General features: G+C 36.9%; 3 protein-coding genes across 13 annotated transcripts in view; 2 read left to right on the forward strand and 1 right to left on the reverse strand.

The window, feature by feature from the left end:
- Positions 1 to 25,708, reverse strand: part of LOC131437501 (neurogenic protein mastermind) — a 256,373-nt gene that overhangs the window by 46,144 nt on the left and 184,521 nt on the right. For all 10 annotated transcript variants that reach the window (XM_058606888.1, XM_058606889.1, XM_058606891.1 and 7 more), the window contains one exon: positions 13,068 to 14,651. In XM_058606888.1, coding sequence (XP_058462871.1) covers positions 13,068 to 14,651 — 1,584 coding nt within the window. The remainder of the gene's footprint in view (positions 1 to 13,067; positions 14,652 to 25,708) is intronic.
- Positions 8,116 to 10,814, forward strand: LOC131437503 (transmembrane protease serine 9-like). The gene is made up of 2 exons (XM_058606898.1): positions 8,116 to 9,289; positions 9,349 to 10,814. Exons 1-2 carry the CDS (start codon positions 8,160 to 8,162, stop codon positions 9,944 to 9,946), a joined length of 1,728 nt encoding a protein of 575 aa, XP_058462881.1. The 5' UTR covers positions 8,116 to 8,159; the 3' UTR covers positions 9,947 to 10,814.
- LOC131437504 (uncharacterized) lies at positions 20,597 to 22,115 on the forward strand. Of its 2 annotated transcripts, XM_058606899.1 has the most exons (3): positions 20,599 to 20,736; positions 20,794 to 21,562; positions 21,632 to 22,115. In XM_058606899.1, the coding sequence occupies exons 2-3, from the start codon at positions 21,521 to 21,523 to the stop codon at positions 22,031 to 22,033; spliced, it is 444 nt and encodes a 147-aa protein (XP_058462882.1). In that variant the 5' UTR covers positions 20,599 to 20,736; positions 20,794 to 21,520; the 3' UTR covers positions 22,034 to 22,115. The 2 variants fall into 2 exon arrangements, with proteins under 2 accessions (XP_058462883.1, XP_058462882.1); XM_058606900.1 differs by lacking the exon at positions 21,632 to 22,115 and having other exon boundaries at positions 20,597 to 20,736; positions 20,794 to 21,301.

The following is a 25,708-nucleotide window of genomic DNA, read 5'->3' on the forward strand; positions in this document are numbered from 1 at the left end:
TGCAATTGTGCTTCAATTTCACAAAATTTCGGAAACGAAAAGAAATACTGATGGTAAATGGAACTTTTTATGTATATAACTAGTACCATCAGTGAAACATGCGGTACCGTTTATGCACCACGGTAAACTGGTTTATTGATTTGTCAATGTTTTATTTAGAACACAATAATGTCAATTCACATACGTTCGGATAGAAAGATATCTCACATCAATGATAGATTTTTCAGATGGATGATGAACTGTAAAACAATATGATCATGAAAACAAGGAACAATCTAACTCAAGAATCATATCATATCATTTAAAAATTAACAAATAAAAAAAAATTAAATCTAGATAGGCCCAGAACCGTAAATTGGGAAACAGAACAACTAAAAGTTTTATTTTACAATCTTATGGACAGAATCGAGAATCAAAAAAGAATTATCATACGTCTAAAATAATCTTTCATGTATATACATTTAGCAGGAGATAAAAATAATTAAATAAAATTCCTGTCCCAAATACATAGGAACTCGGCAGAAACAGGAGCAATAAAAGAGAGATTGTGTGATATCAGAAAAAAATGAGTCGAACTATAAATAGATTACTAAAACATTCTACCAAATGTCAAAGTTTAAAGTTATTTAAAAAATGTTAAGTATATTTCGAAATCAATATTCTAGAAATTCAGATTTTAAAAACCGATTAATTTCAAAATCAACATAGAAGAATTTTTAATAAAAATATACGGAAAACAAAATTAAAAAATACAGAGATACTATACAATTCTCAGATATTTTGGAATAAAAGTTGTAGATTAAAACACAAAAAAGTCAGCAATGGATGCCCTCGTTGTCTTAGAGCTAAAGCAGTGCGCATTATTAAATATATTGTTGAATTAAGAAAAAAAAGTACAACACATCGTAAACTCTAAATTTATAACAACAAAAAACATTCAAAATCAAACCCTTAGTGATGAAGCTCCAATGCCTATGAATCAAAGAATCAAAGATACGAAGATTTTCGAATATCAAGCACCCAAGATTCCAACATTAAAGATTCGAAGACCCCAAAATCTAAAGATTCAATGATTCAATGTTTCGAAGATTTAATGATTTAAAGATTCAATGATTCAATGATTCAATGATTCAATGTTTCGAAGATTTAATTATTTAAAGATTCGAAGATTCAAAGATTCAAAGATTCAAAGATTCAAAGATTCAAAGATTCAAAGATTCAAAGATTCAAAGATTCAAAGATTCAAAGATTCAAAGATTTAAAGATTCAAAGATTCAAAGATTCAAAGATTCAAAGATTCAAAGATTCAAAGATTCAAAGATTCAAAGATTCAAAGATTCAAAGATTCAAAGATTCAAAGATTCAAAGATTCAAAGATTCAAAGATTCAAAGATTCAAAGATTCAAAGAATCGGATATTGCACTCTCAAATCCGCACTCGACGGATACGGATTGGGTTTGGGTTTAAAAATAGTGCGGTCCGGGTACTGGTGGCGGTTTTCTTATTTTTGAATCGGTATGGGTCGAGATCGTGTATAATCATTTGCATCCAGAATCGGTCGGTATTTAAACCCTACTCGAAATCGAACTAAACGTTTGTACTATTCGAGTCGGATCGAGTGAAGATTTTTGTTTCGAATACGGATCGAATTCGGGTCTAAGAATTTGTATACCAGATCATTTCTAAATAACACGACTCATAACACTTGAGGATTCAGAGAATCGAAGTCTATAATCCATATGTTCACGTGGCACGAGAGACGAATTAGTTCATATGACACGAGAGATTAAAATCATTGTAAACGAACAGGAAATATTCAATGGGCAACAAATTATTTAAATATTCAAATGTATGTCAAATGAAATCACTATATTTTTTGAGGAGAATGCGCTTGTGGTCTTATAGACTGCTTATGAATATTATCAGGATACGACCTCTCGTTTCGGAATTACGGAGTGAAATGCGAAAAAATCATTATTATTATCAAATCAAAAATCAAAGACAAAAAAATAGAAAAAACAAATCTAGTAACTTTTTCTACATAATTTTTTTTTCTAATGTTAGTTCCGTTCAGTAGAATTTCTTCCACGATCGATACGTTGTACTTGAAATTCATCGATTTAGTTTAAATATCGCATTCTACAAATAGTTTATCTAAGTTGAACAAACGGCAGAAAAAAACACTCGTAAGTACTGCCGGTACTCTTTTCTCGCAAATATTTGATAGTTCAGGGCAGATTGAGGATCCAGAAGTAGTTCAAAATCTGTAGGAAACACCCTAGTTAAGATGTTGATTTAATGTAACACACAATAGATCACTTTTCAAAACTAAAAATAGATCAGGTCTATTTTAATAAAGAAACGAACAACGGTGTAAAAAAAGAATTAGAAAGCTCTCACCACCCAGAATCAATCATATTAATTAAGAAATTGAGCGCTGCTCAGAAATATTTTCATCTTAAACATAAATCGGCCAACCGATCCGCAACAGCAACATAACCAGCTTCGAATAGATCTCTGTTGCAACCAGGCCGCTAGTCTGTTGAAATAGACTTTGTCCACTACAGCTTCTGCTTCTGGAATGTAAGACAGGCTTTTCGTTTCAGATGTTCAGTCTAGAATGGTAGGACACATGCGAGGGTAAATTTGTGCGAGAGTACAGCAAGTTTTAATGGATTTCGAGACCCTTATATTTCACGTTTATTGCCTGAACCGGTGCGCGTCCTTACCGTTTGAGAATACCACCATCGGAGAGTTAGTGCGAACGAGAGAGAAAATCAGAGCACAGGCATGGAAAAGGGGATGAGAGCTAGAAACAGTTTCCGGGATGAGCCCGGTATCGATCCAGGCTGATGGTTGAACAAGAATTTTGTACCGTTGAAGTTAATTCGATTCGTTTGTGTGGAATTTCATCAACAAATTATTCAATATTTCATCACTAAATTACTTTATCTGATACACATGGACTGCAAATGGATATAGACGTATTTTGAATAAATCTGTTTGTTTGCAGCGTTCGTGATTTTTCATTGGTGTGATTCGTTTTGGTGCCAAGAACTATAAAAAACCTATCATTTCGATAATTTTTTATCAAACGTACCAAGCAGCTTTTCATTCCCCAAGACGACCACAGTCGGAAAATTGGATTCCAGTTTCTGCACCGAGCCAACCAATAGCAGCAGAAGCAGGCGGATCGAAAGAAGCGCCAGGTCGCAATAAGTAATAATCGTAAAACGTGAATGGTTACTCGCCAACCGACACCCGCTGTCGATCCTGGAAAGTACCCTTCAGTGGAAAGGTTATGTGTATGCTTTCTGAAAAGCAACAAAAATACCAAGTCTTTGCTCATTCTGTTCGGAATCGGGACCGCTTTTCCCAATAGATTGTGTCCTACTCATAGTCATACTCAATAATGTTAAGAGCATTTTCCCTCCCCACCATCATCTTCAAGGCGGTACAAAGAAAGGAGTGGGAAATTTATTAATAATTTGAAAATATGATCCTGTCAGAATGGAATTACTTGGTCGATGTCTTGATCTATTATTCTATGCATTTTTGAACGAACCGTGTATCGTTGAAGGACTGAACTGGACGCAACTGGCAACCTTTCTTCGGAGTGTATTGGTTGCATTACAATGTAAGTTACGGAGCAATTAAAATCCTTGAAATTATATTTGTTCTTAACATAAAACAATATAAAAAAGCATAACTATAGAACTCCGCTTAGTTCCGGGAATCTGCATAAAAACCGCGGATATTCACATAAAAAAAAATCGTTTAGGACATTCGCACAGAAAAGCGCATAATTTCAGAAATTTCATATAAAAACCGTATAACTTTGGAGATCTGCATAAAAAGAGACCGCAAAACATTGAAAATCCGTATAGTTCCAGAAATCCGCATAAAACCTGCATAATCTCCGAAATCTGCAAAAAAACTCGCATAACTTTGAAAATCTGCATAACTTCGACTATCCGCCTAGAAAACAACATAACTTCATCCGCGTAAAAAAACGAATAACTACGGAAATCTGAACAAAGTAAAATAAATAACTGGTTTGCGCAAAAGAAAGGGAAATGTGTTTTTTTGCACGAATCGGTTACTTTATATAAAAAAACTCTAAATGTTCACGATCAGTTAGTCGCCATTCGTTTACGTCCGACACATCAAAAAGGTAACACAATTACCTCGGTGTAATATACTTAAAGTGTTACGTAAATAGTGTAAACTTAGCGTCTGCTTAGCGGTTTAACACTTCTATTTAAACTTTAAAAGCACTGGTGAGGCGAGGGCGAAACATGCAGAAAATAATGTAATGCGCCAAGTATATCATTTATTTTGCCCAGTATTGTAAGAAGGTATTGGATTTTTACCTTTTTCATATCTAACAAAAAAACAGAATTCACTCGGCCCCAAAAGCCGGGTTTCTTCTACCAACCGATACAACTCGATGAACTGAGAAAATGCCTTCCCGTGCCTGTATGTAGGGACAGAATAAAAAGGCGTAGATATCAGAGATAAAAGGTCTCCTTATTAGCCAAAACGCTATTGAACATTATTTAGATCTGATGTACAAAGTGCAAAGTTATATGTCAAAATTTTCACAATGTTTGTCACAATTGACCTATTATTAATATATGTTTCAAAACCTAGATAGGTAATGGTGATGACAAAGTATGATTCAACAATAACAATATTGAGAATGCAATTAAATGGATGATTAAAACATCCCAGAACTCTGCTTTTGGAACTATTTGGTTTTGATAACATAGATTTTGTTACAGTTTTACCTGTTTGTTATAAATATTAAACGAATAGATATAGAATTCGCTCACACTTTAGGAAACATATCTGACGCCCGGAGGGCCGAGTGTAATATGCCAATCAACTCATCCGATATTTACTTTTCGAGTTATACGAAGATTAATGTCAGACTTCTGTCAAATATCTGTCACAATTTTCCTTTTTTTTTTTGTTTCGATAATAGAGGTTTTATCCTTAAACTTGTTCGCCTCTTCGGGCCAGAAAAACTTTCTGACCCTATGTACGGGGTTGAGAATCGAACTAACCCATCATGCTACACCCGTCCCCCACAATTGTTCTTGTAAACAAAATATGTTTTTAAACTTTGATTTCACACGGTAATAGCTATCCAACAAGCCATAGAATATTGAAATAGGAACCGATTCTCTCCATCTAAGATTCAAATAAAAGGTTTTAAGATCCCATAAAAATTTCTGGTCTTTCATCAGATCCGACTCCAGGCTCAGGAGATACATTGTGATTAGTGTAAAAATGTAAATTTCATACAAAGGGTTTATCGAGTTTGCAGTTATTTTAGTTTTACCAGTATGCGGGAGGTATCCAAAAAAATTATTTGAAACGCACTACGATTTCTTAAAGATGGCTATACAGATTTTTAAAAATTACGAATCAAATACAGTACACTGATTTTCGAATTATGATTCAGAACGTGCAATTTTTATGAACAAAAAAAAAAAACAATTTGCATCATAAGTTCCCTTTTTTACTCTAGCTTTACTTTTGAGGAGGTACTAAGCAAAAATCCCTTGAAAATTTTCATTAATGTATATTTCTCAGAAAAGGTGGGTCCGATCGATTTGGTGCAATGTTTTAGGTAATTATAAGGACTATGTAAAAAAATTTATTACTGTTGAAAAAAAATTGTTTGGTTTTTATTTTGAAACACTTAAAATTCAAATATTTCAAAAAAAGTATTTTTGATTTTTTTAATTTTTTGATATGTTGTAGCTGAAGTCAGCTGAAGTTTTTTGAACAGCTTAGCGTTTCCCGTCCGTCCTAATTGTTACACAATTCATCAAAATTAACTTCTTTGTTCAGAGCATATATATGTCTTCTAATGCTGTTTATTACCTCGTGTAATATATTTATCAGAACTAATTTTCGTTTTGTCAATTGGGGCCACGGCAATGCTCGAGATTGATTCATTGAAAATATCAATATTAACTCGTCGAATGTATTTTGAAATGTTTGAGCCGGTTCTCTCAATTGATGTTGCTGACATCTCTTCAAATGTTTTCTAACTGAGTACGATCAACTTGGACTTTGTTGACTTTAGTAGTGTTTCTGTTGTTGTTGTTGTATTGTTTTCTGATTTTGAACATCCATACAAGCATCTTCCTCTTCACTACTCAATAATACAGTTTTCGTATATTGATCAAAGCAGCCCGAGAGCTGGCTCAGAGTCGCTCAAACAACTTTTGAGATGTTCGTTCTAGCAACCTGGGTTCGCTCTACGTGTTCGTTTTACTCGGAATCAGAGTCGCCCGCGTGTAGGTTCAAAAACGAAAACGGTATAAGTCATCGCTACTAGATAGAGCAGTTCGTTTTTTAACTCCAAACGACATGAATCGCAAATTTTAAATTTTTTGTTTGTCTTTTCAATAAATCCAAGTTTAACTAGTTTGGCAATATTACTTCCTGAGAGCTTTTGGCAATTTTTTAATACCAATAATTCCTCAATTCTGATCTATTTCTTGTTTTCGCTTGGTTATTACTTGCCTGTCACTCGTTTCTCACAAGGTTGTTTATTCGCAATACTAGATTGATTTATATACAAACATGAGTACCTGTAACAATCAACTGGTACATTTTTGTAAAATCAAGAAAATTACGAATACTGGGAAACATATGTTCTGATTCCTTTCTCATATATTTTATTCATTCTAAAAACCATATCATAGAATGAATACAAACTTTTACTTAACCATTTGTTTAACAAAAAAAATGCTTATATGTTAAAAATTTACATGATCGAATATCATAAACCAACTGTACCAGCTATCGTCAAACGTTAAGGAGTATGGTTTGGATGATACATGGAATAGGTTAATAGACAGGTCTGATGGTTCTTTTACAGGTGGGAAGATTAAAAGATTTTTCCAAATTTTTTTTTTCAAACCACTGTATCTCGAGAATCGTAGCATATAGCAACGTTTTGATTAACATCTTTTTCATTGGTTGCACTACACCGGTGTAGCGGAGGTTGCACTGAAACCGTTGGTTTTTGCCAAATGCACTAGATCAGTGCTACACTTTTTCTCCAGCGCTACAACTGGTGTAGCACTCATCTAAAGTGCTGTGTAGCTCTGTGCAATGGAATCGTTCATTGTAGTCAAGAATTACTGTCTATGTATTCATCATTTTCATTCGTTTATTTGGCTTGATGTAGCTTTTGATTATGCGATCACTGTGAAAATCGACTTTTGAACCGAGTGGTATATGGCTCAGTTCGTCGAGTACGCAAAATGACTGTATGTGTGTATGTATGTATGTATGTATGTTAAAATTCCATTCACTTTTCTCGGAGATGGCTGAACTGATTTTCAGAAACTTAGACTCAAATGAAAGGTCTTGTGGTCCCATACAAAGGTTGTTCCCGGTTTTCGATTAACGACCGAAGATTGTGACTATTGACTCAAAAATAGATCCCAGTCACTTTTCTTAAAACGACTTCGATTATACCGGTTCAGGGATTCCGGTTTCGAAAGTACCTGCAATACTGGAACTCACTTCGTTTTCTCAGGGACGGTCTTAACGATCCGAGAACTGTTTCACTTTTTAGGTTAGACTAGTTGAAGGACAAACCTTTTTGTTTCTTAAGAATCAATCAAAATTATTTTGCGAAAATCCACACATTTATATATGAGAATATGAGAGATATGAGAAAGGCATCATTACACGACTAGGTGAATTAAAACAGGTTTTTCTCTTCCAACAGCTTAAAGTGTTGAGACACAGATGGATTTTACTAAAATAAAAACAAAATACTCATTGAAACGATTGAGGGTAACATGAATATTGCGTATTCTGTAACAATATTGTATGTTACTATCGGTTAGAACTCAACACCGCGCACAGTAATCCATAGCACAATTTGCAAACAACATGCACTATTATCAGCATGAGAATCTTGGCTCATTGATGTGCACTCGACGAAACTTGCGACTCAAGCGAGACGAAAACCCTGAGAACAACTAACTTTCCTATGACGAAATAAAACGGGCAATTGTACCGAAACCGGTTTAGTTATAACTAATTAATCTCTCTGCTTATGATCGCTTGTCAGTCAGTTCAATCTCCGTCTCGGCAGCAGGCACATTTTTCTACGAGCAATAATGCTTGTTCACCTGTTAAACGTCTTGCTACCATTGCTCGCTTCGCTGCTAGTGGTTTCGATCCGTGCTGAGGAAACCGATTTCGATGATAAAACGTGTGGTCGCCAGTTGGCCCCCCTGGAAGGTTTAGTAAAGGGCGGATTCAAAGCCCGTGCTGGTGAGTGGCCATGGCATGTTGCCATATTTCACCGAATCGGATCTTCGGCCGATTTTGACTATCAGTGTGGTGGAACCTTGGTTCACAAGTATCTAGTAGTGACGGCAGCTCATTGTGTAACGTTACGATCGAGCAGGAAGCAAAAACCATCAGGAGATGTCTTGGTGAAGGTTGGACGGTTTAACATTTCCGAAGAGCACGAGGAACAAGGCCGGGACTATGAAGTGGAGAAGATTGTGACACACCGCGGGTATAAGCCGTTGACGTACGAGAACGATATAGCGATACTGAAACTGAGTGTACCCGTGATATTTTCTCCTTACGTTCAACCGGTGTGTCTGTGGAAGCGAGACGATGGTATTGTGCTGCCGAATATCTGGGGTCAAACTGGAACGGTCGTTGGATGGGGTTTGACAGATGAAAATACAATCGCTTCCTTGCTAAATACGGCCAAGATGCCCGTGGTATCCACGCATGAATGTTTGGAGAGTGATCGCAACTTTTTCGGACGTCTTCTGTATGCCAAAGTGTTCTGTGCGGGGTATAAAAATGGAACAGGCGTATGTAACGGAGACAGCGGTGGTGGTATGGTGTTTCAACATGCTGGACAATGGTACCTGCGGGGTGTTGTTTCATTCAGTGAAACACAAGACGAGTCGAAGATATGTAATTTGAAGCAATTTGTAGGATTTACTGATGCCGGTCAGTATCTGGAGTGGATCTATGAAGCTGCACCGATCAACGAAAATCCCGATCCCATCCTAGGACATCCAAATATTCGACTTATCAACCAAGGCGACTGTGGGATGAATGAATACATGTTTGGCTATCAGGAGAACCGAAAGCCAATGATAAGACAGTATCTGTGGATGGTGACACTTCGCCACCCATTTCAGGATCCTAAGTATGTCCCATGCAATGGGGTATTGATCAACAAAAACTATATTCTTACCACAAAATGCGTCGATTGGAAGTGAGTATTTTCTCTAAACTAACTAGACTGAGAAGATATTAAATTATTTAAAATTCCAGTGACGATGTCGCCGTCACGTTGGGTGACTACATTACCGGTCAAACTCAAGACTGTGAACAACGCAACGATCAGAGGGTCTGTTTGAGTCCTGTTCAGACAGTGGCGATCAACGAATTCTACCAAAAAGACAAATTGATCTTAGCGCGACTTTCGTCACCGGCTTACATTGGACGACGAGATCACATTCAAGCGATTTGCTTACCAACAACTTTGGAACAGAGACAACGCGTCTACCCAAAGTATATCCTTACCGGATGGAAAGAGTCCGGAAACGATTCGCAATATCTGCAGCGACAAATTGTCGACATCATCCATCAGCCGGTTTGTCGGGAAGAGATGGGTAACTATCAGTACGCCAGCGAGGACGAAAAGAACATCACCGATATGACGATTTGTGTGCGAAACGTGGGTGTGGAAAACCGAACTCCATTCTGCGATGATTATCAACCTGGAACGGCCATTCAGGCGATCGAGAAGAAGTCTAACCGCTACTACCTGTACGGGATACAGACGGGGATCTCGTACTGCAGTAAACCGGAGAAATTCATAGCTGTGACAAAATATGTTGAATGGATTCTGGACAACATCAGACCTTAAGAGATTGTTCGGGCAGGAGACAAAATCTGCAGAGATTAAATATTTTCAGTTATTTAGAGAAGATTGAACGTATTATGATTTCACATAATTACCGCTCATAAATACGCTGTTGTCAGCAGTACAGGATTATCAAAGCAATTACATAAATAAAACCACGTTAAATCAGTGCACAAACTAAATTTATTACATTTTAGTATTTTAAAATAACACATAAAAAAACTTGTTTTGATCCACCTAGTGGTGTAATGATGCCTTTCTCATATCTCACATATTATCATATATAAATGAGTGGTATTCTTCAAAATATTTTTTTTTGATTCTTGAAAACCAAAAAGGTTTGTCCATAAACTAGTATAACCTATAGAGTGAAAAAGTACTCAGGTCAGTTAGTCCATCTCTGAGGAAACGAAAAGAGGTACTTCCGAAACCGGAATCTGGGAACCGGTATAATCGAAGTTGGTTCGAGAAAAGTGACTGGGATCCTTTTTTGAGTCTATGGCTACAATCCTCGGTCGTTCATTAAAAATCCAAGAACAAGGAAAGCCAAATTAATGTTTGGCCGTCTACTGACCATGAATACCAATTGGAATAGTTTTGAGGCAAGTTTAGAAATTATTATTAGAAATTTGAAAAGAACATATCTCGCCTGCAGACGAACGTAGACGAGTAAATCGACCACGGTATGAAAGCTCTTTTGAAGTAGTTTAATATGTAAGTAGTCTTATCTGCGCCTTTTGATGATAGACAAGTTGAAATTTTGTAAAAAAACCTGTTTTAATCCACCTAGTGGTGTAATGATGCCTTTCTCATTTTCACTTTTTCCTGTATATTACAGCAGAAATTCCCCAAAATACTGCAATTTGAAAAGCTCAGAAAATACTTTTGAAGATTTCTGTTTCATAATACTACTACATTGATAAACTACATTTGAATTTAAGTTAGTGAAAATCTATTCAATCATATGTGAGAAACTGAAGCGAGCTACATTTTCGCCTTTATTCTGAATAACGTCGTACCGTTTTTTCGCTCGTATTTCATTTGTATTCCCCATAACGCTAGCAAAATCAAAGGTAGCTATGATTCGATCGAAAAATCAATACGTCGTTATTCAGAATATGGGCGTTTATCATATTTGATTATTATTGCCGGTACTTCAGGAACCGAAAGCTGGATATCGGCATAGTGACATTCGGTTGATTCAACCATACACTAACGTGAACTACAAATTTATTTACGGTTCTCTATGACGTTTTGAATGTGGGAAAAAATGTACCGGTAGTCGGACTTGGATAGAATTTAGCAAATCATTTATTGGTAGCTTATGAACAAAGTATTCCTGAAGTTGAAGTTTTCATACTGAGCACGATATCTCAGAAATCAGGGGTTTGATTCGAATAAAAATTAGGATATTCTTATGACATTTTAAGAACTTCCATCTCCGAGAAAAATGAGCGACATTCTTTTCACATTTTTTGTGCATTATTTTCACATTTTTATGCATATCACCCTGTAATTCTGGAATCGGAAGTTGGATCCAAATGAAATTCAGGAACTTTGTATGGGACTGTGAGACCTTTCATTTGAATCTAAGTTTGTGAAAATTGGTTTAGCCATATCTGAGAAAAGTGAGTGGCTTTATTTTTACATTTTTAATGCATTATTTTCACATTTTTGGTGCATATCATCCTGCAATTTCGGAAGCGGAAGTCGGATCTAGATGATATTCAGGAACTGTGTGAAAATCGGTTCAGTCTTCGAGAAAAGTAAATGCCAATATTTCACACACACAGACATTTGCTCAGCTCGTCGAGCTGAGTCGAATGGAATATGACATTAGGCGGTTCAAAAGTCGGTTTTTGCAGTGATTGTATATACTTTTTATATGAGAAAGGGTAAAACACAAGGGGAGGACGCTTAGAACAATGTGCCAATCACACATTAACACGATGCGTTGGTGCATTTATCAATATTGGCACTTTCGTTTTCATACAGTTGCGGCACACAAAGGGCTCAGTTTTGACAAGTATCTGTTTCATGGGGCACAGCATGGCACACTAAGACTCACAGTATATCACGTGTTTTTTTTAGAGGCACAATATAGTTTGTGTTAAGCGACTCTCCCCTTGGTAAAACATGAAAAATAACTCTATTTCATTAAACTAAAATGATAGCAACATAGTATGTTTGAGAAAGTTGTGTAGTTTTTTATGATGAAAAACTTTGTATAGCATGAAAAACTCATATAAATTGAAAATATTAGTGTTTTATTACAAAAACTGGTTTTAGGACACCCTTTTCAGAAAATACATTATATCATGAATTACACTCAAGTTATGGGAATAGTACCTTAGGCAAATTTGTTTGAAATGACATTCTGCACAACTTTGTCGATGTAACTTGGCCCCTATGTTGGCCATGAATTAAAATAATATTTTTATCTCACTTTAAGGGGAATTAATCACATAAATAAAATTTGCCATATTATGGCGTCTATCATTCTGAGCAACTTTGCTGAAGATACTGTACCTCAAAAACCACGTTTCTATGAGTTATCAATTAAGAGCGTGAAATTACGCTTTTTAACCACTATGCAAAGGCACCATCATCCAAATTATTGGCTAAGAGAGACAAGGCGAAGTCACCATCAGACAATGAAGACTATTGTCCAAAACGCATCCGAAAAGAATAAATTCCGTTATTTCTTTGAATAATTGCAGTTTTTACTTATATTTTTCCATTTTTAGCGAAATTTCTTGGGTTTGCCGGTAATCGAACACCTTTTTTCAAATGGCCAAAAGTTATCACTTTAATAAATTGATAATTTCCATTGATGTATTTTTGTCCGCATAATGTGCACTTAGTCAGAAGTTACAAGCTTAAAAGAAAAGGGTGCCGGTAACCGAACACTCCCCCAACCTTTAAATATCTGAAAATTGATGATACTTTGAGTTAGTAGTTAGGAGTCGATAATTCGACCGTGTCTTGGGTTCAGTTTCAAAGTTTCAAAAATATCCTACTTAAAATAATTTTTTGCAACCATTTTGATCTGTTGCATTTATTTCGAGTACAGTCCTTATGTTAATTTAGATGCTAATAAATAACTAGGAAAAACTTTACTAACCTGTATACCATGCCCTCCCGGGCCCTGCTGGCTGATGTGCAGCTGTTGGGTCTGTTTCATCTGTAGCATGGTCGCATTGGGCGCTCCACCTCCCATCGGGCCACCGCCCCGGGGAGGAACACCACTGTTTCCGCTATTGGCGTTTGCCCCAGTATTACTTCCAGCACCACTCGGATTCCCAGCACCTGCCGATCCACCACCGCCTGCACCCGGTCCGGGTCCGGGACCTCTCGGCGGAATGTATCCCGGTCCGTGTGGGCTACCATGATTGGCCGCACCCCCACCAGCTCCTGCTGCACCACCGCCGGCCGGGGATCCATATGGCGAGTATTGTTGTTGATTTGGTTTGTTGAAGCCACCAGGGCCAGGACCCATTTTCGGACCCGGGCCACCCATCTGTGGAGGCATGCGGCCCAGCTGGGGTTTGAGATCAAATTCATTCTGCGGGGAGTAGAGTTCCTGCTTGATCAGGTCCGCTCCAGCGAACGGAGGCACATTACCTTTATGGAATTGATTGCCAACAGAATTACCACCGGGCACAGAAGCCGGGTTATTTATAAAGTCTTGATTAGCAAACTGATTGAACTCCGAATATGGCGGTCGTTGAGAGTTCGGTTGAGGACCTCGAGGGAATCCTATTCCCATAGCGTTCTTGTGCTGATGTTGCTCGGCCATGTGCTTAAGTGTTTGAGCTGCTGGTGACAGTTCGGACATAGGACCATTCTGAGGATTTCCATAGGGGCCTCGTTTTGGTCCCAGCCCATCGTTGAAAGCATTCGGGAATTGTTGCGTCACAGGACTACCGCGTTTAATACCCATATTGTCCAACATACCAGGACTGGGATGCTCTTGTTTGATACACGTTTCCTGCTTCACCTCAATCTGTTGTTGCTGCTGGGAGTGTAGCATCTGCGGAGTAGGTTGCTGTTGCTGGTGATGTTGGTGCTGATGCTGCTGCTGTTGTTGTTGCTGCTGCTGTTGCTGAGTGGCGTGGGGCTGAGGTTGCTGAGTCGCAGGTTTTTCTTCAAAGTCCAGGAAATCGGAATGAAAGTCGGACAAATCCGAAATGAGATCTTTGAAGGTATCACTGTCATCATTGGTATCGTCCCCGATGAGATCGGATAATCCGGGGAAGTGGCCGTTGGCAGCAGCGTCCTTCTCAAGGGCCGCCGACAGGTCAGCGAATTCGTTTTCCGGTTCCTGCTTGAAGTCCACAATGTGGCCAAGGTCATGCAGGTGTGGGGACGGCACTGGATTACTTGCATTGTGTCCGCCGCCAGTAGATTGACCACCGTTCCCTCCCCCATTCGTTCCGGGTCCGCCCTGGCCCTGTTGTTGCTGCTGGGCCGGACTGGGGCCCTCACTTTTGACGGACGCATTCGTTAGTGCTTTGACCGTCACGTTCGTACTGATCTGTTGCGGCTGGGAATTGGCCGCAGACGTCGTAAACTCAAGCTGCTGGACGATTTCGACCGAAAATTTGGTCAGATTCTCGGAGCCGTTGTGCTGGAGCTTAACCGGTGGCTCGTACGAGTCGGAGGCGGAATCGACGTCGTCTGCTGGTCTTTTTAGGAATTTTTGTTGCTGAAAACAAAAAAAAAAAAGAGAAATTTCAGTTATTAAAGATGATTTATGAGCAGTAGCTTCAAACTAATAAGTTTACCAAATGAGATCTAATCAGTTGATGGTATGTGATAATCTTAGGGTTTCTATAAATGATTGGGCATGAATATTCCTTAAGAAAAATCGCTTATTTGTTTCTAATAAAGTTTGCTTGGTAATGTTTCGCATGGTGTGAAAGAATGGGAAAGAGATTAAAATGTAAGCTACGCTGACTGGTCACGTAATGGACATCTTGTGTACTTTGTGTGCAGTTGAATATGCAGTTACAGGGTAGGGCGCAATTATGATAACAGTATAAACTTGAAACTTCATCTTGATAATGTTCTTCCTACCCGAAGGTTGTTTGTAGTTACAATGCACCGACACCACCGACAAAATGTATTTCCGGATAAATTCAAACCTCACTGTGATGGTTAATGAGTGCAACAGCGATAATAATCAAACGATGAATCTTTCGCTTACTGAGTGGAAATGATTTTGTACTGATTCTAAATTAGTTGGGATTGTTTGCCTACGCGTTCTGTGCATTTTTTATCAGTGTTGCTATACTAAAGTCTTACTCTCGGTAAAAAGAACGGTTACCTAATAGTTTGGAAAATAAGTAACCTATGTGAAAATGATTTTCAAAATCCATTAGGAGAAAGTATTGTAAAACGGCCCTGTTGGCCAACACGCCCCGTTTCTTTTTTAAACATTCAAGACTTCCCAACAAAAGTTTTATCACTAACACTATCTTTTAGTAAGATCTTTCTGCAATGCAAGTTTGGCAGATGTCGTGTGCTATTAGGCATACTATACGGCTGCTGGGGAATTATGTCTTAGGCAAATGAAAAAACTGAGAAAGTAGTCGTTTTATGGCATTTTCATTTTTAACGGTGACACTACACCGGTGTAGGGAAGAAAGGATTCCTTGATTACACCCAAATTGGAGCGAATAAAGTCACTGCTACACTACACCGGTGCAGTGCTAAAAACTAAAACGGCATTAGAGAATGTTCATCATTTCTGTCAGGCTCCTTGAAAATTATGTTTCTCAGCCGTATTGCAGTAAAATACCCAAATTCTAGAATAAAATATATTCAAACATTTAGAAATATCTCAATGTTTTCTTAAGGATGGCATAATTTAACACTTTACCCTATTATACAGCTTATGAATATGGAATCTATGCATATGCTCTTATCGCACGAATCGTATCGCCAAAGCGCCACACAAATATCGCTAGCGATGCGCAAACGGTTGAGACTATACCAGACCACCACCCGACATGAACTGGTTGGGGTAAAGTTGTTTCAGTTATTTATGGGCACTAACTGCATGTAGGTAGAAGTAGTTACTCGAAGAAATGAGAGATGGGAGTAAGTGATGCTTTGAAGTTCGAACAGTTGTTTTGTTTTTTACTTCATCGGTCACAGTTTCGAGAAAGAAAACTGTTTGCTGAAAAATACTCAAATAAACGTTAGACAATATTCACTGGTCGTATGTATAAATCCTTGTTTGATCCATAGTGAAATATACACAGTTCGAAAAATTCTTGTGATTTTATATCTTATCAGATGCACATAAATGGAGCGTCATATTTTACACAAATTTATATTCAAGAAGATGAAAAATTGTGTGATTTGAAAATTACATGGCTTTAAAACGAATGGAATAAAAATCTAGGTATAATTAGCACAACCTACAAAATGAAACAGTTTCACTATTTCCGGTGATTCTCGAATTGGAAGCCAGGATAGTCGGACTCGCATGGTTTGGCTTCCTACAGAAATTGACTATCGATAGAAATAATTTTGAGACCGAAACGATATAAAAAAAATTGAGACTTGTTTAGAATTTTTGTTACATTTTACTATGCTTTGCCGCTTTGAGCAATGGTATTCAATTTTTAATACTCTTCGCTTTGTTATTCCGAGACCGGAGGAGCATCCGGATTATCATGAGTTATTTATGAGATCATAAGATCGTTTATTTGAACCTACGTTTGTGAAAATCGTCAAGCCATTTTCGTGCAAAGTTACTGAGCTAGAATTTGGAGTGAGTAATGTCCACTAATTTAGTTCCGGTTCTTCTGGAAGCGGAAAGCGGGAACCAGGATAGCCAGACAGCTTAGGTTTTTCTACTAAATGATGAAAAAACCAACCAAATTTTTGCGATTTTTTTTCTTTCAGAAATATCGTTCAACAAAATAAATACAAATGTTTTGCATGATAAAAAGCATCATTTGAACCACATATTGTAATTTTTTCGTGGAAAAATATTGAAAAATAAGTCGGTGGAGATGTATTTTTGAGGATTTTTTTCATGATTTGCGGTATCCACTGTATCTGAGCGAAGATATAGTTAGAGTAGAAGTATTTCTAGACCCCAACGTTGCTGTTTGATGCTGATGCTGTTTTTGTCTATAAAATCAATGGAAATTACTCAAGGGCGTAGAATCAAACATTTTCAAAAAATCATATTTTTCCTTTCTCATATAGAGGGGTTATGCAATCAATTGAAAAACCGACTAGTAAAAATTAGCCCGTAGGGCCAAGTGTCATATGCCATTCGACTCAGTTCATCGAGCTGAGCAATGTCTGTGTGTGTATGTATGTATGTATGTGTGTGTATGTGTCAAATAATCTCACTAGGTTTTCTCGGAGATGGCTGAACCGAGTTTGACAAACTTAGATTCAAATGAAAGGTTCCATGGTCCCATCATACGGAATTCCTGAATTTCATCCGGATCCGACTTCCGGTTCCGGAGTTTTAGGGTAAAGTGTGTTCAATATTGTACACACTTGAACCGGCGAAACAAAAAACGTAAAAAATTTTCTAAACTCTTCTCAAAACTACACAAATTGATAGTCATTATCAGTAGGCAACTAAACAAACCGATTCCGGTTATCCTGGTTCCCGATTCCGGTTCTCCGGTTCCGGAAGCACCGGAAATAGTGGTCATATATACCAAAATGGATCTCACTCACTTTTCTCAGGGATGGTTTGGCCGTTTCCCACAAACTTAGATTCAATTGAAAGGTCTCACGGTTCCATACGGAATTCATAAATTTCATCCGGATTTGTCTTCCGGTTCCGGAGTTAAAGGGTAAAGTGTGTTCAATATTGTACACCGTCACTTAAACTGGCGGAACAAGACCGTAAAAAATGTTGTAAACTGGGCTCAAAACTTTTATTCCCAATCTTAGGCTGAAATGATGGTCCAACCAAAAATTACTGCATTTTTTTGGATACAACAAACATTTAAATCGTCATTTAGAGTGCGATGGTAAAATTGTATAAAATCTCCAAAATTTGAATAAAAACTAGTAGAGTTTGTACGTCATGTTAGTTAGTGGCCGTACGAGCCGACTTCGATTATACCGGTTCTCGGGTTCCGGTACCGGAAGTGCATATAATAGTGCACCCATTTAGATCTCTTAAGAATAACCTACGCGAGCAAAGTATTGTTTCATTCTGTATGTTATACTAGTTCATGCACACGCAATCCCTTGGTTTCTTTCAAAAATCGAAGAGAAAATTTTTGAATAGAATACCACAATATTATACATGATAAATGCATCATTACACCACTAGGTGGATTAAAACAGGTTTTTCTTTTATAATTTGTTATATTGAAGCATTTCAAGAATGTTTTGTCAAGTTTTTAAGTCAATCGAAGCAGAAATCTTGGCACTGTGTACCGAGCTCTTACTTCTTCGCAGTATGAGATAAGCAAAGATAAAGGCTTATAACTGGCCTAAGTTTTGTTTCGATATAGTTGAAAATTTCACAGAATATTCTTGAAATTTTTTACTATTAGAAAATACAAAGAAAAAAGTAAATAATTTTTCAAATGTGTTAGACTCTACCCGCCCCTTAAGTAACGATGCAAAGAACGTGAAAAAACTAGAAACTGTTTCAATATTTAGGTTTTGTTAGTTAATGACTAAGCGAAACGGTTTAAGCTAAACCGGTCTCCGCATTCCGGTTTCGGAAATATGGAAACTCAATTCAATTTTTAAATGGAGAAGTTGAACCGATTTTCACAAACAGGCTCAAATAAATTTGATTGATTGCAGTTGATGGTTGGTTTGATGGTGAAACAGGAGTACTGCGCTCAGTAGTTTCCGTTGTTGAACGGTTGACCTTGCCTTTGATTGAAGATGTCCTTTTCGCAGTTTCAGTGCAAGGTTTGCCGTAGTGTGCAGGTTGTTCACAAAGTTGACATGTAAGCAGCAAATTTTCATAGGAAATCAGCGTTTTACATGGATGTATCCCACCTAACCACAAATGATGTAAGATGGAATTGCCTTACGTAGTTGCGTACGTACTACTCGCACGCCATTCCGGATACCGTGGAACAATATGCATATACTCTAATCTTCTTCATTATTTACCTTTCCTTTCGATTCGTTGAACAATGTCTCATTTTTTTTCATTTGACAAAGCTATATGATGTACGGATGGTTTGTTTTTGAGCTGTTTTCATGCTTCTCGTTACTCATTAAAGTTTTTTTTACCTACCTAGGGATATGTAGGTACCCCTCTTTTTAAACGATAGTAATGTTTTTGGTGATATTTTAACGAATTTTAATCATCATCACTTGGTGATGATTTCAGACGAAAGATCTTACCAAAAGACAATAGGATTCTTGTGGCTTCGTATCTTGGGCGGAACTTTCCTTGATGTATATTTTGCAGTTCATTGAAACAGTGATCATGAAGAGTTACTAAAATTTTACCGCTGACACAAATAGTTTGCCTTTCATACTAAATTTTTCGAGTTGAATCGATGACTCGGACTAGTTCAATATTTGTTCTTCTCGCACTGTATAATATTGTGCACCAACTTATTTGGCCTCATCTTGCATTAAAATCTCCTTTTTTTGCTCGAACAACATTTGGTTTACGCTTATCCCAATGAGGGTTATCAGAACCTTTTTCTCAATCTGTTTTCGGTTTATAATAAAAGGTGTTAACTCCACCGAACTTCCTGATCGCTCTTCGCACGGCTTTCTCACTTATTTCTTCCATTTTCGCTCTATTTCTCAATGACAGCCCGGGTTATGTGAACCGTTTGTCTACAATAGATTCTCAATTATTGTGAAATGGCCGCGGTTTTGTATTGCGTCCATACTTCTTAAGTCCTTAATCGCTGCATTCAACTGGGATTTGATGTTGTTCCGCTTGCCACTAGATCCTGGGGTAACATTGCAACACATGCAACAATTTCTAATGGACCTTTTCGATTTTTTTAATGCGACCCCTGATTTCCGATCGAGAGTCAACCGATCCCAGACGTGTTCCAAAACGCTACTTATAGACAAACGAGGAATTCCAAAAGATTTTGATATGTCGCATGCTGCACATGCATTGATTGTCAAATCAATACTGGTGCGCTATCGGTGTTTATAACATTTCTAAATTAAAAAATTAAAAAATGTGGCTGAGAAAACCATAGCTAGATTTTGCTGTGCACATACCTCAATACGCTAGAGAGCATTAACAACAAATTAACTTCTGTGAACAGAGACGGATGTGGGGTTTTTATTTTGTTTGTTACGCATTTCGTAGAAAAAGTGATGGAAAATTTTAACGATTATCTTTATTTGCTCATCATCAGAAAGAAAAAAAAAATAACTAATCCTTTTCAATTTGTTCATTCTGAGTCTACTAGAACTTGGCATTTACCGCAACGTTGATAAAGTTCATATTTACTATATACGTTTTTTTTTTAAATTGAAGGCTAATGCAGTAGGAAATGCTAGACCAAAACATAAAATCAAATTAAATTGAATTAAACCCTCCAACGTTCCGAATTCAGTGTTTACAACACATTGTACGACGAACATACCTAATAGACAGGTAGCTTGTAACCATTGAATTTAAGTACGCCACGCGATATAAATCACCGGTGTCATTAGTCTAACGAATGCCCGGGGCGCTAGGAATCTTATAAAACTGACGGGTTCGTATCGAAGTAGTTTCATTTGTTGTTCGAGTGTTCTAATTCAGTATGGCATTTGTGTTAAGATGTTTAGTGCTGCTGGTCGCTGTGGCTTTGGTAAGTTTTCGATCGCATCTAAAACCATACTAGAACTAACTAACTGACGGGATACAGGTTTCACCACACTCGATAAAATCACTGTTGAGCGAATGCAAGAAAACGATGGAGATCAGTGATGAACTGGAAAAATCTATTTTGGAGCTCACGTTTCCACAAGACGAACAAACCATGGGTTGTCTAATGCATTGTTTCGGGATAAAGTTGCATATATTCGAGCCCGAGGGGGGAATGAATTTAACCAGTCTGGAGGCGGCACTAGCTGGAATGGACGGCTCCAAGAAAGAACTCAGTGAGAAGCAACAAAAGTGCCTCGAGAAGATTAGCGATGATAGCAAGGATTCGTGTGGAATGGCGTACAATACCTACAAGTGCTTTGAGCAGGAGTTCATAGAGCTTGTAAAGATCGATCTAAAAGAGCAAGAGTGAGCAGCGTACTTTCCAGTGATAATTTTAATCAGAAATACATGTATATGTCAATATATGTTTGAACGCAATCCCAGCTGGTAATGTAAACTACGAACGATTCGCATCTAAATAGAATACATGCTTCCTTTATATTCAAGTTGTAAGCTGATTTTTTGCTAACATTACATTCCAACCCTATGTTATTTTTACCCATATCAAGCTAGCGATAAGAATAATGTAACTGATCGTTCTGTAATCATTGAGACCTAGGTTGATGTATTCGAACCGCGCTATAAATGCAACTTTCCGATCGAAGATTGAACACATAGAGTCATCAAATTTTCGTTGAAGAGGAGGACAACTACAACTGTTCAAAATGTTGTTTTTCATTCGGTCGGTTTTCGCCGCTGTTGTACTTGTAAGTAATTTATCTTTAAGGCTGTAAGGATTCAAATGTCTGTCGAAATCAATTAATTTTTCGGTTCAGTTCGCTATTGTCGTGATGGTGGTCGAATCAACACCAACTCCAGAGAAAACCAAAAACATGGAAAATAAGAACATTTGCGGTAAACTACTACGCACACCGGCGAACGACTTGGAGCTGTACCTTCAATCGGAGTATCCCGAAAAACATGATACTTTCTGTTTCGTTCGGTGTTTGGCAATTTTGAGTGCAACGTATGATGATGAAACTGGTGTCAATTTGGCAAAGTTATATGAATCCCTGGGAAAAGGAATGACTGAACAGGAATTCACCGAGCAGGCCAGCACCTGTTTGGCGGAGAAAGAGGGAGAACCCGAGGAAACGTGCTATTGCCGGAAGGCTTGGAAACCAATCAGCTGCATCCACAAGCAGTATCATGATCGGAAGAATTCTGCCACTGCCTAGATGGCGATTTTTGATAGGATCAGTAGAAAAGTTAAAGCGGATCAAGATTATGAGAGACAAATAAAATTATATTCATTATTGAGCAGATGTATTCGGCATTTCAAAAAATCGAAAATCCTTTAAAAAGAACACCCAGAACGTCAGATTGATTATTGAATTAGTATTCGAGATATCGTCGATCCCGGTGCAGAAAGGGTGAAATGTAGATCAGAGCTTTAAAATGTCACTTATTTCCACTAAAAGAATACAATCCAACAGCCTCATCTCCGTTTTTCACTGTCTCATTCGTAAATGATCGCATTCAAAACAAACGAAAAGAGAGGAAGAATTTTCGTTATTCACTTAAACAAAAGAGAGCATCAATGCCAACGTTTCGATACGACAAGACGAAACCAAAATATACCTTATGATCAAAAAAGAACCGGAATTTTATTAAAAAACGCAAAATTTCAATTTTTAATAAATTTCTTTATTATCGTCTTCAAAGTACCGCAATGGCAATTTGAATTTGGGGAAGAGGAGAAAGTCACACGGGCCAATAATATACGGTGCTTGGGGCCGGTACGGTGCTTGGTTGATGATATTGGTTGAGTTTTTGGCCAAAAACTGCGACACAACCAACGCTGTTTTTGAATGAAATTCAGCTTTTTTGGCACCAGCCGAGAAGCGACGCGTTTCAAACCCAAAACATCAGTTAAAATGTGTTCGGCTGATCCATAAGACATGCCCAACAACACAGCAATCTCTCTAATCGGTACAGAACGATTTTGCAACACGATTTGCTTCGCCGATTCAATGTTTTCTTCAGTAAAAGATGTTGTTGGGCGGCCAGGGATCTCATCATGATCCAAGCTTGTACGACCACCTCGTATGCCTGTGTTTTTCCTAGACACGATTCACCAAAGGCCTTTTCTAACATTTTCAACGTTTTGGAACACTGGAATCCATTTGCAACACAAAATTTGATGCACGCACGTTGTTCTAAATTTTCATCCATTATAAAAATCGCCACACGAAAATTTTTCAACTTCTTTGTATAGACGCCAAACAAAAACTAATCGTACGATATGCGTCAAAATTTGACAGAATGTATATAAAAGTGTTGCCAACGTTGAGAGAATAAAAGTTTACCGATTGGACAAGCGCGGGAATTTTAAAATGAAAATTCCGGTTCTTTGATTTGATTTTGATCATAAGGTTATTTGTATCATAAGGTTATTGTCTTATTTTAAATTGTCGTTATATCTTCAATATATTGAAGATCTGTGAAATTTGACGATAAAGCGAGTCTAAAATATGATACATAGAAAAATTACTTACAGTTATTACATACTAGAAACTCTTTGAAAACCAAAACTACTATAGATACGAGTGTCAACAGGAAAATTCTTGTGTATTGCTACTGAAATTATCGATTCTCGAAGCTTCGGCTGAATAAAGATGCTGCACCTTATACAATTTTCACTGAAAACAAACACATCAAATAAAACTTTTACAGGTCACAGATAATACAATGAACTTATACTTATTGTATAAAAATCACGAAAAAAATTTCCGAAACATTGAACAAAATCAATTACTTTCAAAAAATGTACAAAACGAGAAAAAAAATTTTTTTTCGTTATTTTCATACAATAAGTATAAGTTTATTGTAATATTAACGATCTGTAAAAGTTTCATTTCATGTGTTTATTAGTAAAAATGATTTTGTTAATTTGTTATTTGTAAAATGGTTTTGTTGAAAATGTGACGAAAGATTTCAATTTACAATAACTTTCAGGAAAAAAATCAACTTCGTAACACGTATTATATTATAACAAATCTCGTATGTTCGACAATCAGTGATATAAGCTAGAGAGAAATTGAAAATGCAACTATATGAGTTCCGTTTATGAACTCAATTGTGAAACTCATACTTCCGTCACATTACAAATGCAGCAATAAAAACGACGAAAAAACAACTGTCGTACTCAAGGAAATTACTATGTCATGTAAACAAGTATTGTTTACAAAATCATAACAAACATAATTTCTAATGAATTTTATTTAAATTTCTCGAACATAAATATGAAAAACTTTGTATATATGAATAAATGATAATTCTAAATATTGTATTGATCGTTCGTTTATTTGTGAAGAAAAAATCTACAACACCATTTTAATGGTGTAAAATTTTCAATCACCTTCAAATAAATTTTTGATGGTTGTGCACCGATTTTTGTAAAAATAAAAAGCTGACTTCTTCAATGAGAATCATCGGAATGTTGCTTAAAATGTGCATATAATAATTTCCACACATTTTTACAAATTTTCAGATCATTTTGATCAAATTTATTTTAATTAACCTGATAAATTCAGAAAAGAGTTTTTTTATATTATCCAATATAGCATTGATCGCAACAGTGTGTTGCATAAAAATGGGTTCACACAACGCAATATTTTATACTATCTAAATAACAGAAAATATGAATATGTGAATATTTCAGGAAAAACACGTTCGCGATAAGAAATGCTTTACGTTTTATAATTTATCGAACTAGTTTGATTAAACTACACTGCAGTTTATTCAATCATCTTTCCCAACCTATGTTTGTGATACGTACTGTAAAATTTTGGTAATCCCGTGTGCTGGAGTTGCACAAACAAGTTGTTTAAGCGGTAATATATACCTTCGAAAATAGTTTTCATGAACTTAACTTTTTGTTCACTTTCTTTCAAAAGTGATGTCAGGTCTGCTCATTAATTTAGCAAAGAGCAAACCATAGACAAGTTTTCTGATCGAGTTACTTTTCATTACATATGTAATGTTGTATTTCTGATATCTTTATCATACTGTTCTTATGCCTGTAAGTTTTGAGCTTTGATGATTTGAACAATTGTTATATTTACTTCTTTTTCACATAGCCATGTGAAAATCTTTGCAGAACTGCTATAACTGCTAGTGCAACATGAGCGAGTTGGTTATTTGCTACACAATTGTTTTAGATGTACTCAAAGTTATTCTACAATGATGTTTTCGGTAGTATTTTGAAATTTATCAGTGATAAGTTGCCCAACCGAATCTTTTATGTTTAAAAATTTGCTATTGTATTATATTTTTATTCTACTTTCGGTTCCGGAATAACGGGGTAAAATATCGTTTCCTCAGAAACCGCTGCACCGATTTTCAGAATCTTAGATTCGAATGGAAAAAAAGATAATACATTTTTATCCAAAACTACTTCCGGTTCCGGAAACACAAGTTGATAAGTATAAAAATTCAATTTGAAGAGCCCGTATCTGTACATGACAAAAAAAAACGAGTAATTAATTGTGCAAGTCTGGTCATCTGATGGTAAAAAAATTGACTTCGGGTATACCGGATCTCTGTTCCCGGTTTCGTAAGTAACGGAAACAGTAGTCAAGAGCTCTCAAAAAGGAACTTATTGCGATTTCTCATAGATGGTAAGACCGATTTTTACTAACTTAGGCTCAATTGGTTTTATAGGTTTCAATTGCCTTTTATCTGGATTTGACTTCCGGTGTCGGAATCACAGGGTGAAGCGTGTTTTAAATTTCAACCTGTCACTTAGAGTGACGACAGAAAAAACATATTTCGTACGTAACGTATATTGTTAGTTGCCGGTCAAACAAATCAACTTCGATTATACCGATTCCCAGCTCCCGGTTTCGGAT

The sequence above is a fragment of the Malaya genurostris genome, chromosome 3 (assembly GCF_030247185.1).
Source record: "Malaya genurostris strain Urasoe2022 chromosome 3, Malgen_1.1, whole genome shotgun sequence".
Classification (NCBI taxonomy): domain Eukaryota; kingdom Metazoa; phylum Arthropoda; class Insecta; order Diptera; family Culicidae; genus Malaya; species Malaya genurostris.

What these genes read in the sequence shown, in the direction of transcription:
- LOC131437503 (XM_058606898.1), top strand. Translation starts at nt 8,160, where the DNA reads ATGCTTGTTCACCTGTTAAACGTCTTGCTACCATTGCTCGCTTCGCTG. An exon ending in ACAAAATGCGTCGATTGGAA is followed by an intron (nt 9,290 to 9,348) that starts GTGAGTATTTTC and finishes TTAAAATTCCAG; the next exon opens with TGACGATGTCGCCGTCACGT.
- LOC131437504 (XM_058606899.1), top strand. Translation starts at nt 21,521, where the DNA reads ATGTTGTTTTTCATTCGGTCGGTTTTCGCCGCTGTTGTACTT. An exon ending in TTTTCGCCGCTGTTGTACTT is followed by an intron (nt 21,563 to 21,631) that starts GTAAGTAATTTA and finishes TTTTCGGTTCAG; the next exon opens with TTCGCTATTGTCGTGATGGT.